Below are 17463 nucleotides of genomic sequence, written 5' to 3'. Positions count from 1 at the left end.
TTCATAGGTGTTTGTGCAGATATAAAATGAGAAATGTGTATAAAAAGAATGCAGTTGTCTATTGATTATAGTACTTATAAGAATAATCATCAGTGTCAGATAGAAACAATTGAGGTATTAGTTCAGTAAAATATTTTGAATAAAAATAGTCACTTTCAGACATTATAGTACCTTTTTATGGCAGTACTTTACAGATATTGGGCAACTCCCAATTCAGTTCACTTTAACTTATCAGGGTTACAGGGAAGCGGTTTCTGCACATCTTGAATGTTTGAGTGTGGCAAATATTTTATTTCACAAGCAAAACATACAAGTATGAGGTAGATATTTACAACTTTTGTAACATATAGTTAATAAGATGTTTTTGTCATTTATAGTTTCTAAGGACTGTATTCTGTTGTAACAAAGAATAGGAAAGAAAGGTACAAGGGAAATTGATATAATTTGATGCTAAGCATCTTCCAAAATGTTTAATTTAAAAGGGTAAGTCATGGCAAAAGAGTTCAAAGCCATGGTGTGCTCCTCCTGCTCTATGGGGGAAGCCAAGAACATTTCCAGTGCCTGGGACCAAAATGAATGCTGGAAATGTCTCCAGCTACACTCATGGAAGCTTAGCTTTCAGAGTTGGAGTGGCAGCTGGGGACAGTGTGGAGCATCCGCGGAGCTGAGAGAATCATGGATAACATGTACAGAGAGGTGATCATACTACAGGCTTTGAGTTCCCAGGTAGAAAGGGAATGGGTGACCACCAGGCAGAGCCAGAGGACTTGGCAGGCAGTGCAGGAATCCAGCCGTGGTCATTCCTCTGAAAAACAAATATACCACTTTGATCCTGTTGAGGGAAATGACCTCTCCAGGGAAAACAGCAACAGCCAAATTTGAGGCAATACACCTGGCTCTGCTACAAAGGGGAGGAGTAAAAAATGTAGAATTGCAATAGTTATAGGGGATTCAGTTCTAAGGCATTTCTGTGACCACCTGTGTAGGAAGTCAGAAGAAGGGAATCAAGGATAAGAACAAAATACAGAAATAGAAAATAAGAGAAGCGATAGGCAGAGGAATCAAAGGCCAGAATCAAACAAGGCCATAGTAAAAATAGTGGGAGTGGGACAAGGCAAATTAAAACATACAAGGCTTAGCGCTTTGTGCCTAAATGCACAGAGCAATCAAAATGAAATGGATAAATTAATCATGCATATAGATGTAAAAGATGGTTGTGACTGGGATTACAGAAACGTATATATTCCATTACAAATATTCATCTTGAAAAAACTATTTTAAAAATGTCAGCCACTTTGCTATCTGATATCAAGAGATGAAAGCTTTTCAATGAATTATGGTTTTGGTGCTGAAGTTTTTGCTTTTATGTTGGTCAAATGTACACTGAAGTCTTACTATCTGTTTGTCTATAAGAAGGAAATATCCAAACCTGTAAATTTATTTATTTCCACTAACTATTAATGTTCCAGAAATAAAGCTCCAGTGACCTGGTAGTGCAGTGCAATTTCTGATTATTTGAAGGAAAATTGGGCCAAATTGCTCAACTAACCAACTTTTTTAATCTTAACATCTCTGTTTGAATAATTATTCACTCTTATAATAAATCAGGATCCATGCTGGTTTGTAACACTGGAATCAATCCCAGAATTTCATCTGAATTACTTGCTCATCAGAATATGTGTCTTCTGATCTTTATGAATATAGCATCTGACTGCATCCTTTGTTTGCTGAGCTCTGTCAGAGCATTTGCTATTCACATCAACAACTCTTGCATGCGTTATTGATTTCTCTAAACATTAGCTTTGTTTTTTGCCCTGTGAATTAACTTTAAGGTACGTATGTTCCTGTTTCAGATCTGTATCTCATGCACTGGCCTGATGGAAATGCCTTGGGCAAAACTAATCGAGAACTCCGAGCTGAAACTTGGCAGGTATTGGAAGAACTGTATGATGAAGGTGAGCAGTGGCTATTAACGAGATTACGAACAGACTGTTGTGCTGTCATTTTCTTGTACCTTGGAAATATTTTAATCCTTCAGATAGCAGTAATAGATTTGAACTACAGTACTGCTTTGCATAATCTTTTATAGTATCTTCCTAAATTATGTCTTTTTTGCACTCTCCTTTATTCTTGGGCATCTCATGACTGTTAGAGGTGGTCGGAGGCTGATTGGAGGAAGCAGATAGGGGTAATGCTGTAAGAAATTATACCATTATAGTATAGGACAACTGAGCAAACCCGTTTATCTTTATCTATCCATTGTTATATCTTCAACATAATAAGTTTCTAATCTCCAGTAATTCATCTGAAGAGGCTGATATTTGAGTGAGATGCTTCTGAACTTGCTGAAGGAGGAGAAAAGTAGAGTGGTTGCAAAACATCAGCTGCAGAGACATAGAGGAGGATTTTCTGGATGGTCATTTGGTTAGGAATGTTTTGGAATAAAAGGGAAACCCAAAAGGGGAGATAAAAGTCTTTTTCTAAATAAAATCCTGTGAGTTAGAACATACTCTGTATTTCAGTTTTCTCCTTTATCACATTTCTATATTGGGAGGTCATTTAAAACTTGCAGAAATTTTATGACAGAATGAATCTGAATTCTGGAGTTTAAAATGAATGTATGGGATTCAATATTCAAGAGTTTAATAGCATTTGAGTTAATTCTAAATGCCTCACAGTTACTTATTTTATAGTAGACCAAACATTTTAAAGTAACTGACCAAATAAAAAGTAAACTGACTATAATAAGCACTTTGTTTTGATGTGGTACCACATAGCAGAGTACTATGTAAGAGATTTAAATGATATCTAATTTCCATTTTGTTTCTGAGGTGAGAGATTTCCAAGGTGACTTAATCTAGTGTAGCAGGAGATAAATGTAATAAGGTTTAAAATTGCACGAAATTAGTCCTGGAAATGTCTAGGATCTTCTAATTTTCGGATCAGTCTGAAAGAGGGGCATTTTAAGGGAGGGAATCCAAAAGCAATGAAGAAAGGTGGGTAAGCCTTCTGGACCTTTCAGTAGTCAAGCGGCTAATTGGTTGTGGGTGGGCTTTCTATTAAAGTTTAAATCCAGGATGAGGTTTCAGCAAAATCAGGAAGGTAGACTATTATCTGTTTGGCGATAGATTGGGAAAAGGAGAGGTGCAAAGTCTGGCTGCAAAGAGATGTCAAATAACCAGAGGCCAGTAGCCCTGGCAGACAGGAGGATGTGGCTGCCTCTGCCATCTCCCCAGATCCAGTCCCTTGATCATATACAGATTAATGCAGATCGAGGGACCTGCGTCTAATGACAGACAGCCTGCATATTAGTTAACCAGTTGTACCTTGTCCTGCAGGATGCTGAAATGAATGCAGCTGAGGAACGGGGTAGGGACAAAGCTTTTAAGTAGTTATTGATGAACCACTTAAGGTCCTCAATTGGCAACAGGATGAGAAGGTCAGGCATAGGTCTTCCTGTCTAGGACTCTGGAAGAAGACAGTAAGTGACATGGTTCTGATCAGTCACCATCCCACCTAACTAAATTCCCTTGCTTTGTTCAGTCTTGGAAGATTCTGCCCATGGTGTTCCTTAAGAGACAGAAAACCTTGGCTAAATTGTATTTGGATGCTGGGGTCAGAAAAGGCCTTTTCTGTGGTTCTATCATATTAATTGCCTCAATTTATAAGGAAGTACTTTCATCTATATATTTGGAAGTGATGTTTAACTTACAAGTCTTCACTGGAAGAAGATTTGAACAAAAGAGATCTGTTATGTTTGCCTTATCTGATATAGAGTCATAGAGTAGTACAGCATGGATTTATGCATATCAAAGGGCAGTTGTTAGATTGTCTCTTATTGGTGACGGCCATTGCCTGGCATTTGTGTGGTGCAAATGTTACTTGCCACTTGTCAACCCAAGCCTTGATATTGTCCAGATCTCAGTACCTCAGCAGTTGTGAATGGTGCTGAACATTGTGCAATCATTCACGAACATCCCCACTTCTGACCTTATTATGGACGGAAGGTCATTGATGAAGCAGCTGAAGATGTTGGGGCCGAGGACACTACCCTGAGGAACTCCTGTAGTAATGTTCTAGAGTTGAAATGACTAACTTCTAACAACCACAACTGTCTTGCATAGTCCTAGATATGATTCAAACCAGCATTGATTCCGGTCTTGCTAAGGCTCCTTGATGCTACACTTGGTCAAATGCACCTTGATATCAAGGGCTGTCACTCTCACCTCACCTCACCTCTGGAATTCAGCTCTTTTGTCCATGTTTGAACAAAGACTGTAATGAGGTCAGGAGCTGTGCAGCCCTGGTGGAACCCAAACTGGGCATACTCAGCAGGTTATTGCTGAGCAGGTACTGTTTGATAGCACTGTTGATGACACCATCCATCACTATACCGATAATCAAGAGTAGATTGATGGGGCAGTAATTGCTTGGGTTGGGTTTCATGTACATGGTTTTTCCTGGGCAATTTTCCACATTGTCAGGTAAATACTCGTGTTGTAACTGTAGTGGAAAAGCTTGGCTAGAGGAGCGACAAGTTCTAGAGCACCAGTCCTCAGTACTATTGCCAAAGGTTGTCAGGGCACATAGCCTTTGCAGGACCAGTGTCTCTTACCAATACTTGATATTACATGGAGTGAATTGAGTTGGCTGAAGACTAGTATCTGAAATACTGGGGACCATTGGAGGAAGGCAAGATGGATTATCCACTTGGCACTTCTGGCTGAAGATTACTGCATATGTTTCAGTCTTTTGCTCCGATGAGCTGGGTTCTCCCATCGTTGAGGTTGGGGATATTTGTGGAACTTTCTCCTCCAGTGAGTTTTTAAATTGTCCATCTTCATTTGCAACTGGATGCGACATGACTGTAGAGCATAGATCTGATCTGTTGGTTCTGGATCATTTAGCTCTGTCTCTCATTTGCTGATTATGCTGTTTGGTATGCAAGTAGTCCTGTTTGTAGCTTCACCAGTTTGACACCTCATTTTCAGGTATGCCTTGTGCTGCTCTTGACATGCCCTCCTGTACTCTCTATTGAACCAAGGTTGATCTTCTGACTTAATGGTAATGTTTGAGTGGGGGATATGCCGGGCCATGAAGTTGCAAATTGTGCTGGAGTACAATTCTGCTGTTGTTGATGGCCCCCAGCATCTCATGGATGCCCAGTCTTGAGTTGCTAGATCTGTCTGAAGTCTGTCCAATTTAGCACAGTGGTAGTACCAAACAGCATAATGGAGAGTTTTCTCAATGTGAAGGCAGGACTTTGTCTCCACAAGGACTACGCAGTGGTCAAGTGGTTGTCACTCTTACTGATACTGTCACGGACAGATGCATCTTCAGCCAGAAGATTGCTAAGAATGAAGTAAAGTGTGTTTTTCCCTCTTGTTGGTTCTCTCACCAACTGCTGCAGACCCAGTCTGGCAGCTCCATCTTTTAGGACCTGACCAGCACAATAGTTGCTGCCAAGCCCCTCTTTGGAGTGGACATTCAAAACCCCCACTCAGGGTACATTTTGTGCCTTTGTCATCCTCAGTGCTTCCTCCAAATGTTGTTCAACATAAGGAACTGATTCATCAGCTAAGGGAGGATGGTATGTGGTTATCAGCAGGGGGGGTTCCTTGCCATGTTTAACCTGAAACCACGAGGGTCTGGAGTCAACATTGAGGACTCCCAGCGCAACTCCCTCCCAACTATATATGACGATGCCACCACATCTGTTGGGTCTGTCCTGCCGGTGGGACAGGACATATCCAAGATGGTGATGGTGATGGTGGTGTCTGGGACATTGTCTATAAGATTTGATTCCACGAGTATCACTACATCAGGCTGTTGCTTCACTGGTGTGAGACAGCTTTCCCAATTTTGGCATAAGCCCCCAGATGTTAGTAGGGAGGACTTTGAAGGGCCAAAGGGCTGTTTCTGTTACTGTCTTTTCTAGTGTCTACATCAATGCCAGGTGATGCATCTGGTTTCATTTCTTTGAGACTTTATAGTGATTGATACAACTGGATTGATACAAATTGCTCAGCCATTTCAGAGGGCAATTGAGAGTCAACCATATTACTGTGGGTCTGAAGTCACATATAGGCCAGACCAGATGATGGTGTCTCAGTGGTTAGCACTGCTACCTCGCAGCGCTAGGGACCCAGGTTCAATTCCCACCTCAGGCAACTGTCAATGTGGAGTTTGCACATTCTTCCCATGTCTGCGTGGGTTTCCTCCGGGTACTCTGGTTTCCTCCCACGGTCCAAAGATGTGCAGGTTAGGTGAATTGGCCATGCTAAATTGCCCATAGTGTTAGGTGCATTAGTTAGGGGTAAATGTAGGGGAATTTGTCTGGGTGGGTTGCTGTTTGGAGGGTAGGTGTGGACTTGTTGGCTGAAGGGCCTGTTTCCACACTGTAGGGAATCTAATCTTAAAAAAAAGATGGATTTTTCCTACAATCAACAATGGTTACATAGTCATCGTTAGATTTTGTCTTATGGAATTCAAATTCCACCATCTGTGGCGAGATTCGAACATTAGCCTCTGCATAAACATACTACTTGTACTTCTCTACTTTTATACTAAATCTACTTGTACTATCGTTCGCTCTGGATCAAGTGTCGTGACATCAGTAATGCGAAAAGCTATCTGTGTCTCACACTAATCCAATTCATTTTCATTCAGATTGCTTGCTCCCCAATCTGAACCAAATCAACAGAAGAAAAGGTATCTGTTGAGGAAACATAAGACATAGTTATTCAAATATTATTTGGGATGTTAGTTTACTCCCCCAAACTTGCAATTTTCTTCCAATTTTTTCATCATTTCCATTTGTAGAAGTGGTAATTCACACTGAGTAGAATTTCACATGCAAACTCTGGTATCCCACTGAAATTGCCAATACTTACATGTCACATCGGCAGTAAATATCTAACTGTTGGGGGAAAGCATGTATTGTGAGCTTTCTAACCAGTGGGGTTTCGCTGATGTATGAGATATCAATGCCTGTTGTAGCAGCCCAACATATCTGGCAAAATCCAGTTTTTTAAGAAAATACAATAAAATTAAAATGTAAAGAATACACTATTTTCCACATTTATACTGATTCAATATTAAACACACAGCCTGCAAACATTCATTTGTGTTAGTTTTCTGATCTTACCTAATCAAATGGGCAGTTGCCCCTCGCCTGCTATTTTGCATCGCTGAGTAGCACGCTCAGGGAAGAATTAGCAAAGAGCTGTGAACAGGTTAATATTCCACCCTCTCAAGTACGCCCACTATAGGATTTGGGGATGGTATAACCCAAATCCTATCTGAAAGCTTTGCATGTTAATAACATCAGTGCTATTTACTCACCAGACATATTCATTTCATGTGGATATATATACAAAAAAAAAGCCAAAATTGCCAAAGGTGAAAGAATTGAAACCCATTATATACATGGCTGAGTAGTGAAATGTGTGGTTGTTTAGATTCTGTGAACTGTAAGGAATACCATTGAAAACACTACATTCTTTACCTTATTTCAAGCTCTCTGTATATACTTAAAGTACATGTTGTAAACGTAAGAGATAGAAAACCTTAGAAAAATAACTTCGATTATGTATGTTTTTGATATAAACTAGCTTTGAAAATAAATGTCAGTTTGCAAAGATATTAGTGGAGAAGTATATGATTAAAGAACATTATATAATTATAGTTCCCTTTAACTCTGGCAAACAGGAAAATAAGTCGTTATTTTAAGCCCAGAATGGGATCTAATTTTATTGCACTGCAGTTTGCCATCATTTGCACAATTAGTTGGAATTTGGATTTAATGCTATTTTCAATAACATGAAACAAATGTCAATGAAGGCATTAATTTAAATTTATAAGGAATGCAAGAATTACACTAAAACAAGTTCCACACAGCATAATTTTTTGTTTCCGTTTCTAATTAGAAGCAAAAGGCATTTGAAGCCACTTGAAATATTTTGAAGCTTAGAATCATGTGGACAGTGCCTTATGATTTTTCAGTAGTATTTTCAGGTTTTAGAAGTGGATTAATTCCTTTGAGAGAGAATATCAAAAGAGATTCCTTAGGAAAGTCCTGGGAAAGTGAAGAATGAGATGTGCAGCTTCCCTAATCTGCTTCTGTAAGCAGCCAGTTCGGAGAAAAATCAGCAAATATGTGGGAATAGAATATCTTTTATTTCCTCATCTACACCTACAGTATAATTTGGATCCAGTAGTGTAGTATGTTCCTGTAGCGAATGACTGATCACAGGAACCCCAGCTAATTTCACTTTCCAATCCAAACCAACTACTGGGTCAGTGAGACAGTTATAGTTTGAAAATTTGAATTTGGTTTCAATAATCTTAAAAGAAGTGTTGGTATAAGTGACTATTAAGCTGCCACATTGTCATAAAAAACACAACTATTTCCCTAATGTCTTTCGGCAGAGGAATGCTATAATTCTGATCTCATTTGCCCTATGTCTTACTGCAGATCCACATCAACTAGTTGACTCAAAATCCTCTGAAATGGCAAAATAAACCACTTGACTATATCAAACCACTGCAGCAATTCGAAAAATATGTCCACTGTCCATCTTAAGTGTGACTAGGGTTTGGCAATAAAAACAGCTTTGTCTATACCTTGAAAATTAATTTAAATAGTATTTGGAAGTGAATAAGGAAAATAATGAAAATTAGGAAATGTCTTTGCATTATCTATGTGTGAATGATTAAAAATATGACCATGAACCTTTTGTGATACTGGCTAATTTTTAATATTCTGTATTTGTTGACAACTCTTTTGTTGAACTGAGTAATCAGCACAAAAATTGTTTCCTTTGAAGATAAATTGGCCATTTACAATGATAATATATCATCACATAATATTTCATGTCTGTGGATAGCAACTTTTAAAAATATAATGCTATAGTTGTAGTTTTTTTTTTAGCTTGTACTCCAACTTTAGTAACTGTAAAACTGTAAACTGTAACTTCATAGCCGTAAGTAACTTTGAGAAGCTGGTGGTTTCACGTTCAAAGGACACATCCCTCCTCTTTGTGTAACTGTGGTTCAATTAGCTTGGTTTCCTTTATGTTTTATTTTTATAGTATCAAATGCTATGGTTTATTTTATACATTTACAGTTCATGGTGTTTCCTGCGTAGAAACAGGCTACTTGGGCCCACATGTCCAGGTAGCTTTTATGCTCCATGTGAACCTCCTTCTATTCTACTTCACCCAACCACCTCACTGGCTGGAGTGCAGTGGAAAAGGCATTGAACAGCAAAAATGGCTGAGGAACAATGGCAGATGTTTAAGAAAATAATTCATGGCTCACAACAAATATATAATCCAGTGAGGGAGAAGGATTCTAGGAAGGGGATAAGTCAACTATAGTAAACCAAGCAAGTTAAAGATAGCATCAAATTGAAAGAAAAATGTATAATGTAGCAAAGATTAGTGGTAAACCAGAGGGTTGAAAAAGTTTTTAAAACCAACTAAAGACAACCTGAAGAAAATAAGAGGGAGAAAATAATTTTAAGGATAAACTTGCAAGTAGTAACTAGACAGCAGGAAACATAGAAAATGGGAACAGAAGTAGGCTATTTGGCCCTTCAAACCTGTTTTGCCATTCAATATGATCATGGGTGATCAACACTTTCTGCTTTCTCTCTGTACCCTATGATCTCATTAGCCATAAGAACTATATTTAACTACTTCTTTGTCCTTTCTTCAGTGTTTTGGCCTCAACTGGTTTCTGTGGCAGAGAATTCCACATGTTCACCCACTCTGTGAGAAGAAATCTCTATTCATCTTAGTCTGAAATGACCTACCTTGTATCCTTAAACAGTGACCCTGGTTCTGGGCTGTCTCGTCATTGGGAATATCCTTCCTATACTTTGTCTAGTCCTGTTTATAGGTTTCTGTGAGATCCTTTTCATTCATCTAGATTCAAGTGAATATAATCCTGACCAACCAAGTCTCTCTTCACATGCCAATGCTGTCATCCCAAGATTCAGTCTGGTAAACCTTTATTGCATTCCCTCAATAGCCAGAATATCCTTCCTCAGATAAGTAGACCAAAACCGCACACAATATTTCAGAAGTGGTCCCACCATGATCCTGTACAATTTAAGTAACACACCCATACCTGTGTACACAAATCCTTGCTATGAAGACTGAAAATACCATTTGCTGAAGATCAGCATACCATCCGTGATATACCAACCATACAAAGAGCTTCTTTAAGTATATCATGTCTGAAGTCTGAGATACAACCCTCAGGAGGTAACTGCTTAATTTTTTTAAGTATTGCTGCGTGATGTTCACTGAGCACTCTTTAAGTGTGACATCCCACGATTTCTTTTAGGATTCCATGTAATTCACAGAGATTTTAGACAGCCACTGAATTTGCATTGTTAGTCATGCTGTAGCTTGTATGTCTTTTTTTTAAAAAACACATGCTGAAAAGTTCAATATAATCATAGTAATCCAGGATTATCATCTGTTTTCATGACATAATCTTTAAAAATATTTATTAAGTCATTAATCCATCATCTGTTTTCTGGACAAAAGAGCCACAACCTGTTCCATTTGTTCCATGATGTGTACTGCCTCTCAGTTCTGGTAATATTGTAACAGTTCTGTTTGGAACTCTCCTTTGTCTTCGTATACTTTTTATTATAAAGAAGAAAGATGCCAAGGCACCATATTTATTTACATTAAGAAAGGTTCTACACCCACTCTTGAAAAATATGAAAAAAGAGGTTGATCCCTTGCTTCACCAGGGATTAATATCACGCATGAGGCAACTTACCTTTGTCCTCAGGCATAGTTTCCTGTACAAAACCATTAGCTCACTGTGCATCTGTGTGGATCTCACACAGATAAACAAGATTGTGGAGAAGGGGTCCATTCCCTCCATGGCATCTGTAGATGTCAGTTTCGCGAGCTAAAAGCTCTGTTTTCGCCAAGTTTGAAGGCAACAGCAGCTTCTGGCAGCAAATGTTAGTTGAGCAGTCAAAATTACTGACAGCATTTATCGCGCCCTTTTGGTGTTATTGTTCCAATCAATTACCATCCTGAATTGCCTTAGCACCTGAAATTATTCATTGTACAATGACCAGCATTTTGGAAGTTCTTAAAGGCATTATCTGTTACATGGACGATATCCTTATTCATGGATCTAACTCTTTGGAGCACAATGCCAGGGTTATGGTCGTATTGCAACACTTGCAAGCCACGAACCTTATAATTTTCTAAAGTAGAAATTTTTAGGCTATTTTGTTCATTTATTTGGCATCGAAACTGATCTACAGAAAACCAGGTCCATCACAGACTGTTTAATGTTACAAAATTGCAACATTTTACAGGCATGGTCAATTAGTTGGGGAAGCTCCTGTTCAATTTAGCCCACATTTGTAAGCCACCAACAACTGTTTCAGCACGACCATGCTTTGTACTTGGATGAACATCAACAGAAAGTATTTGGCAGAATCAAGGAGATACTTAATGGAAACTCTGGCCCACTATAACTCAAACCCAATCACATTAGTTATGGCTGATGAATTGTCAATTGGATCAGAACCATATTGCTCCAATTTCAGTGTGATGGTTCTTGTAGACCAATATACTATGTCTCCAGGCCACTAACAGATCCAGAGTAGCAGTCTGCTGTAATTGAGAAAGAGGCCTCAACAGCTTCCTAGACATTAAGTCATTTTCATCTTGGAACTCATGTTCACTATTCAGATAGACCATAAGCCACTGGTCACACTGCTGAACTTAAAGAATTAGTGAAGAAGTCATGCAAAATGTGAGGGTTTCACCCATGACACATGACAGGATGCCACTACAGCTGATGTCAAAGGGAAACAGCAGAACACTTCAGCTGCATTTTCCTAAATTCCCATGAGGAAGCAACACAAACTGACGTAGATTTTGTTGAGGACGTGGAGTCCTACACTTCCTTAACTACCAGGCTCTTCAAAGTCACTGTCATTTTGTGTGAGTTTATTGTGTATATCCTTTCATGGACCTACCCTGCCTTGATTTTTCTTTTGCTATTCATGTGGCCACAGAATAGTTTACTGTGTCGGTTTTTTTTTCCTTGATAATATATCTTTGTAGTTGTCCTTACCTTCCTAATTTTGTGGCTGCTTAACTTTTTAATATTTTTGTTTTCCACCCTTTTGTGGTCCATGTATTAAGCAATTGGTACTTTTTCTCCCATTATTTTACTTTTGTTATTTTCCTTTTTTTTTCATTGATAGTGTGTCATTACAAGATAGCTTTTCAACAGAATGTCTTTCTCCTGGACTTAAGTGATCATTGTTTAAAGATGTTATGGGATTAGTACATTCACTAACAATTTACACAAAGTAAGTGTAATCATGGAAGATGAGAGTGGTGCACACGAGCCCCTTCGCGGACAACACACATAGAGATTTCAGGAATTACAAAGTAGCTTGATTAGCATAAAAGATCACAGATTCCTACTTGACACATGACAAGATTCACTACCTGGGTGGATGTAAATATTTAGTGGCAGCAGGTTGCAGGTGGGTCTCATGAAATGTCTAACCGGCTGTCAGTAGGATTAAGAATTCCATGCACTCGGGGTTTGCAGATCAATGACAAGTTTATTTGTGATCGGGGGAGGCCTATTGCACAGCAGGAAAAGTCAGAGTAGGAAATATCCACAAGATAAGTGGAGAAAGAAGTGGAGAAAGAAAGGGGGGGTGTACCTTCAGGTTGGTGAAGGGGAGACGGGGGTTTAGGAAGGGAGGACCATGGGTTCTGGGCAGGACAGTTTAGGAAAAATAAGGGGTCCTGTTCCTCCTGACTCACAAGGAGTTCAAAAGGAAGGGACTTCCTTATACTTCTTTTGGCCTTTTCTGGCCATTAGGTCCTGTTAGCTGCGATTTTGCAGCTGGGCAGCAGGCACTGTGACACTCCCTGTGTTTGACATTAAATTACATAATGACATGAGTGGGCCATGACTCTCACTTTTTAAGTAAGTTATTACCTGCTGGAAGCATTACAGGTTAGAGAAGGCATTGAAATTTTCAACATTTAAACCCATTATCTGATCCTTTCATGCCCTGTACAGACAGGATAGATCGAATGAATCCTTAGAAGAGCATAAAGGCAGTAAGAGTATACTTAAGAGAGAAATCAAGAGGGCCAGAAGGAGACATGAGATAGCTTTGGCAAATAGAGTTAAGGAGAATCCAAAGGGTTTTTACAAATGCATTAAGGACAAGTAACTAGAGAAAGAATAGGGCCCTTCAAAGATCAGCAAGGTGGCTTTTGTGTGAAGCTGCAGGAGATGGGGAGATACTAAACAAGTATTTTTATCAGTATTTACTATGGAAAAGGACATGGAAGATATAGAATGTAGGGAAATAGATGGTGATATCTTGAAAAATGTCCAAATTACAGAAGAGGAAATGATGGATGTCTTAAAACGCATAAAAGTACATTCCCAGGACCTGATCAGGTGTACCCTAGAATTTGTGGAAAGCTAGGGAAGTGATTGCTGGGCCTCTTACTGAGATATTTGTATCATTGATAGTCTCAGGTGAGGCGCTGGAAGACTGGAAGTTAGCTAATGAAGTGTGACTGTTTAAGAAAAGGTGGTAAGGACAAACCAGGGAAATACAGACTGGTGAGTCTGACGTCAGTGGTGGGCAAGTTGTTGGAGGAAATTCTTAGGGACAGGATATACATGTATTTGGAAAGGCAAGGACTGATTAGGGATAGTCAACATGGCTTTGTGCGTGGGACATCATGTCTCACAAACCTGATTGGGTTTTTTGAAGAAGTAACAAAAAGATGATGAGGAGAGGGTAGATGTGATCTGTAAGGACTTCAGTAAGGCATTCGACAAGGTTCCCCATTGGAGACTGATTAACAAGGTTAGATCTCATGGAATACAGGGAGAACTAGCCATTTGGATACAGAACTGGCTCAAAGGTAGAAGAGAGAGGGTGGTGGTGGAGGGTTGTTTTTCAGACTGGAGGCCTGTGACCAGTGGAGTGCCACAAGGATTAGTGCGATGTCCACTACTTTTCGTGATTTATGTAAATGATTTGGATGTGAACATAAGAGGTATACTTAGTAAGTTTGCAGATGACACCAAAATTGGAGGTGTAGTGGACAGTGAAGAAGGTTACCTCAGATTACAACAGGATCTTGACCAGATGGGCCAATGCGCTGAGAAGTGGCAGATGGAGTTTAATTCAGATAAATGTGAGGTGCTGCATTTTGGGAAGCAAATCTCAGCAGGACTTATACACTTAATGGAAAGGTCTGGGGAGTGTTGCTGAATAAAGAGACCTTGGAGTGCAGGTTCATAGCTCCTTGAAAGTGGAGTTGCAGGTAGATAGGATAGTGAAGAAGGCGTTTGGTATGCTTTCCTTTATTGGTCAGAGTATTGAGTACAGGAGTTGGGAGCTGGAAATGTGTTGCTGGAAAAGCGCAGCAGGTCAGGCAGCATCCAGGGAACAGGAGAATCGACGTTTCGGGCATAAGCCCTTCCCTGGATGCTGCCTGACCTGCTGCGCTTTTCCAGCAACACATTTCCAGTTCTGATCTCCAGCATCTGCAGACCTCACTTTTTCCTTACAGGAGTTGGGAGTCATGTTACGGCTGTACAGGACATTGGTTAGGGCACTGTTGGAATATTGCATGCAATTCTGGTCTCCTTCCTATTGGAAAGATGTTGTGAAGCTTGAAAGGGTTCAGAAAAGATTCACAAAGATGTTGCCAGGGTTGGAGGATTTGAGCTATAGGGAGAGGTTGAATAGGCTAGGGCTGTTTTCCCTGGAGCGTTGGAGGCTGAGGAGTGACCTTATAGAGGTTTATAAGATCATGAGGGGCATGGATAAGATATATAGACTAGGTCTTTTCCCTGGAGTAGGGGGATCCAGAACTAGAAGGCATAGATTTAGGGTGAGAGGGGAAAGATATAAAAGAGACCTAAGGGGCAGCTTTTTCAAGCAGAGGTTGGTACGTGTATGGAATGTGCTACCAGAAGAAGTGGTGGAAGCTAGTACAATTGCAACATTTAAGAGGCATTTGGATGGGTATATGAATAGGAAGGGTTTGGAGGGATATGGGCCAGGTGCTGGCAGGTGGGACTAGATTGGGTTGGGATATCTGGTCAGCATGGACGGGTTGGACCGAAGGGTCTGTTTTTATGCTCTACATCTCTATAAGTCTATGACTATGACCTCTGCAGACTGGAGAAAAGAGGTGAAGGATGGTACCATAGTGGATGGTGGGATAGATGTTTGACTTGAGCAAGACCTTGAAGTGAGCTCTGCAAACTATAGTTAAACATAATTCAAAAGTGAATTATTTCCAGTTTACTTTATGCCATGTAATGCACTCTTCATGAACTTTCATACTCCAAAAGGTGAGGAAATCTGCTTTAGATGACCCTTGGGGACAGGGAACTTCAGTCAGTCTGGTCTGGATTTGAACTAGGTCCCAGTGGAGAAACCGAATGCCTAAACTATTTTTGCACTTTTAATCATTATTTTTCTAGTCGCAGTGTCCTTTTATGCTTCGTACAGTTGTACTCTACACTCTTACTTCCCTACTGTTTTTGTTTCATGCTGATATGTTTTGTTTCAAAATTTAATAAAATTGTTAATTAACATTGGTCATATGGGCAGAATGGTGCTTTCACATTAAGACAGTTCTTAATTTAGTAAAGTATCATGTTAATATTCAGCTTGGTAGAAAAATGCAAACTCACTTTGATGTTGTAACATGCTTTGTCATTGATATTTATTTCTGTGCTTAGATAAACAGAGGAAATATTAATGTTTGTTAGGAAACAGTTCAGTTAGTCATATCGAAGAATAACTAGGTTTTTGCTGAGTGTGTTTAATTGTGATACTGAGATTCAGGTAGGATTTGATTTCTAAAGTAGTGCTTCCCAAACTGTTTTCCAGTGTGACCTTAGTTTTGTAACACGCAAGTATTAATGTGATACCCAGACACCAGACAAATAAAGGAATAAAGCAGCATCGTAACATTCAGTTAATAATCATTACAGTTAGAGCATTAATCAACATATAATATGAGATCATCCCATGTTATCTGGGTTGCAACAATTAGAGTCATCGAGTCATACAGCACAGAAACAGACCCTTCAGTCCAACTCTTCCATGCCGACCAAGTTTCCCAAACTAAACTAGTCCAATTTGCCTGCATTTGGCCCATATCCCTCTAAACCTCTCCTATTATTGTACCTGTCCAAATGTCTTTTAAGTGTTCTAACTGTACCTGATCTACCACTTCTACTGACAATTCATTCCATAAACGCACCACACTCTGCATGAAAAAGTTGCCTCTATGTCCCTTTTAAATCTTTCCCCTCTCACCTCATAACTATGCTGTCTACTTTTGAACTCCCCTGGGGAAAATAGTCCCAGCCTGTCTCCTTAACTGAATTCCTATGTCCTTAACTGAACTCCTCTAGGCAGGTGGCTGGTACAAGTACAACATTTAAAAGGAATCTAAATGGGTACATGAATAGGAAGGGTTTAGAGGAATATGGGCCAAATGCTGGTAAATGGGACTAGATTAATTTGGGATATCTGGTCAGCATGGACGAGTTGGACAGAAGGGTCTGTATCTCTATGACTTTTTGTTGCCTGTGTTCTCATTGACATGATGTCCTATTCTTCTGTCCTCTGATCTTGCTGACCTGTGTTGGCTCTCTTAAAGCACGTGTTTTAAATGCAGATCCTTGTTTTTAGATCCCTACTTGATGTCACCCTCGCCTAATTCTGTAATCTCTTCTAATCTCTCCACTTTGAAATATCTGCGTTTATCTAATTCTGGCCTTTTGAGTTTGCTCAGTTTTGATTAGACCCATTAGTGTAGCTGTGCTTTGAGCTTCCTGTGTCCTAAGACTGTAAATTTCTTCTCTATACCTCTCCATCTCCCTTTCTTCCATGAGACCCTCCTTAAAACCTATTACTGTCAATAAAATTTTTAGTTTTATGAAAATTTAAACAATTAAAAAAGTAAATAGATAATTAGGGATAACCACAAGAACTAAAACTTGTAACTCGTAAACTTCTGGGTAATCCAAGATGGAGGACGGGAAAAATTTCTGGCTGTAAGAGCTGCTCCTTTTTTGGAGGTATTTTAGGTGTTGGAGGTGATTTCCTCGAATTCCAGGAGCAGCAATTACTGATTTATATGCTGTTGCATTGTTTTGGAACTTTGGAAAATAAAAGTCAAAACAACAGCAATTTAAAAGGAAGAAGAGCAGACAAAGGAAGCACATGGTGAGGACAGTGCATGAGAGAGAGAGAGAGAAAGAGAGAAAACCTGCACAGTTACTGCCTTTGCTGTTTGAATTTGTGTATTGCTGGACATCGGAGTGCATCTGGGAAAATTAACAAACAGTGAAATTTACAACTAATCTTGGAGGAACTGTTGGGCGAAATTCACA

General features: G+C 39.5%; 1 protein-coding gene across 6 annotated transcripts in view; it reads left to right on the top strand.

Moving 5' to 3' along the window:
• zgc:110366 (uncharacterized protein LOC550476 homolog) overlaps positions 1-17463 on the top strand; it is a 113948-nt gene that overhangs the window by 40340 nt on the left and 56145 nt on the right. For all 6 annotated transcript variants that reach the window (XM_043699667.1, XM_043699664.1, XM_043699669.1 and 3 more), the window contains one exon: positions 1854-1955. In XM_043699667.1, coding sequence (XP_043555602.1) covers positions 1854-1955 — 102 coding nt within the window. The remainder of the gene's footprint in view (positions 1-1853; positions 1956-17463) is intronic.

The sequence above is a fragment of the Chiloscyllium plagiosum genome, chromosome 11 (genome assembly GCF_004010195.1).
Source record: "Chiloscyllium plagiosum isolate BGI_BamShark_2017 chromosome 11, ASM401019v2, whole genome shotgun sequence".
Taxonomy (NCBI): Eukaryota; Metazoa; Chordata; class Chondrichthyes; order Orectolobiformes; family Hemiscylliidae; genus Chiloscyllium; species Chiloscyllium plagiosum.
Note: the sequence above shows the minus strand (reverse complement) of the source record. Positions and strands in the feature narration are given on the sequence as shown.